General features: G+C 53.8%; 1 protein-coding gene across 1 annotated transcript in view; it reads left to right on the forward strand.

Annotated features, from left to right (window-relative positions):
• Positions 1-1,487, forward strand: part of ATRAID (all-trans retinoic acid induced differentiation factor) — a 3,934-nt gene that overhangs the window by 564 nt on the left and 1,883 nt on the right. The window contains exons 2-5 of the mRNA XM_072407179.1: positions 354-478; positions 552-623; positions 699-770; positions 873-994. Of these exons, the coding sequence (XP_072263280.1) occupies positions 354-478; positions 552-623; positions 699-770; positions 873-994 (391 nt within the window). The remainder of the gene's footprint in view (positions 1-353; positions 479-551; positions 624-698; positions 771-872; positions 995-1,487) is intronic.

Raw genomic sequence — 1,487 nt, forward strand, 5'->3', positions numbered from 1 at the left:
GGGGTACAGGAGGCCAATAATATAGGGAGGGGTACAGGCAGCCGTTAATGTAGGTGAAAGTACAGGCGCCCATTAATGTAGGGGGTGGGGGGTACAGGCAGCTATTCATCCATTAATGTAAGGAGGGGTACAGGCGCCCATTAATGTGGGGTGAAATGAAGTAACTTGGTGACAACCAATCACACGCAGTTCTATGTTCTCATCATGAGGGGGGGCTCTCATGGGTTTGATCCTCTCACACTGCAGGGTGACTGGATAACTCCCCTGCTTGTTCCGGTGATCGGTGTCCCCTCGCAGGAAGTGGAGGGAATGTTGTCACCAGGGTATGAATCTGACCTCTCCTCTCTCTGCAGATATGCGGGCTGTGTCCAGGGAATGTGCGGAACTCTTCACAAGTCACCTATCTGTGCTCAGAGACCTCGGGGGCGGAGCTTGTGGGGCGCTGCTGTGTGAAGCCTTCTGGGGGAGATATTATAGGGTGCGCACCAGGGCGATGTGGGGTTGAAGAGTGTTTTCATAGTGTCATGTGACCCACCATGTTCTTTCTGCAGGTTGGATCTCTGGAACTGCTCCATTTCCCTCCTTGACCCCGGGCTCCGTCTTACTGCTGCCATTCTCGTCTTGTAAGTAGGAGTGGGCGTGGCTTGTGATCCTCATGGGTGGGCTGAAACTTTACTCACATTTTATATTCCTTACAGAGACATTTCCCAGAATCCTCTGCAGGACCTGCGCCAAGAATTCTTCCAGGGACTGACAGGCCTGCGGTATCTGTGAGTGTCATTATCTGCTCCCCCTCCCCCTCTGCATCGTGTTTGTATCCCCTCCTCCCCAGTGTTCGGGTGCCATGTACTGTTGTGATTTCTTCCCCTCAGAGCTCTTCCAGGGAACATCAGTTGCCCCGGGGGTAACCAGGCCTGGGCTAGTGTGGAGAGTGAATTGGACAGCCGAATCTGCCAGGATCAGCAGAGCGCCTGCAACAGGACTGGAGATATTGGTGAGTGGCAGAGAGACGCTGCTTCCTGATCTCAGTCATGTGACCATCACTGCTGCTGTCAGCGGGTCGAGCAGTTCTGGAGTCAATCGGGTTCCATAGGATTTAAATCTGGGCTCACAGACGCTAATTCAGGACGGTCCAATATGACCGAGACCCCCCCCCCCCTCCCCCGAGACCACATGAACTGCAAAACTGTTATTGTGAAGTGAGCCTTGGGGGGGCGCTACATGTAACATACACTGCCAGCAGCCCTGGGGCGAATCGCCAAGCAAAGTCTATCTAGAGGGGACAGTGCTGTGCCCGACATATACTGCGGCCTCCTCACAGATGATTGGATGAGACACTGATGGGTTTCTCTCTCCCTCTGCCCATAATCCGGCCCTTGTATCTGTAACATAAAGCATACTTCATCTGCAGGGAGGGGGTGGGTCACACGTTACATGTATGTAATGGGAGGGGCGGGTCACACGCCACATGTATGTAATGGGAGGGG

The sequence above is a fragment of the Pyxicephalus adspersus genome, chromosome 4 (genome assembly GCF_032062135.1).
Source record: "Pyxicephalus adspersus chromosome 4, UCB_Pads_2.0, whole genome shotgun sequence".
In the NCBI taxonomy this organism is placed as follows: Eukaryota; Metazoa; Chordata; class Amphibia; order Anura; family Pyxicephalidae; genus Pyxicephalus; species Pyxicephalus adspersus.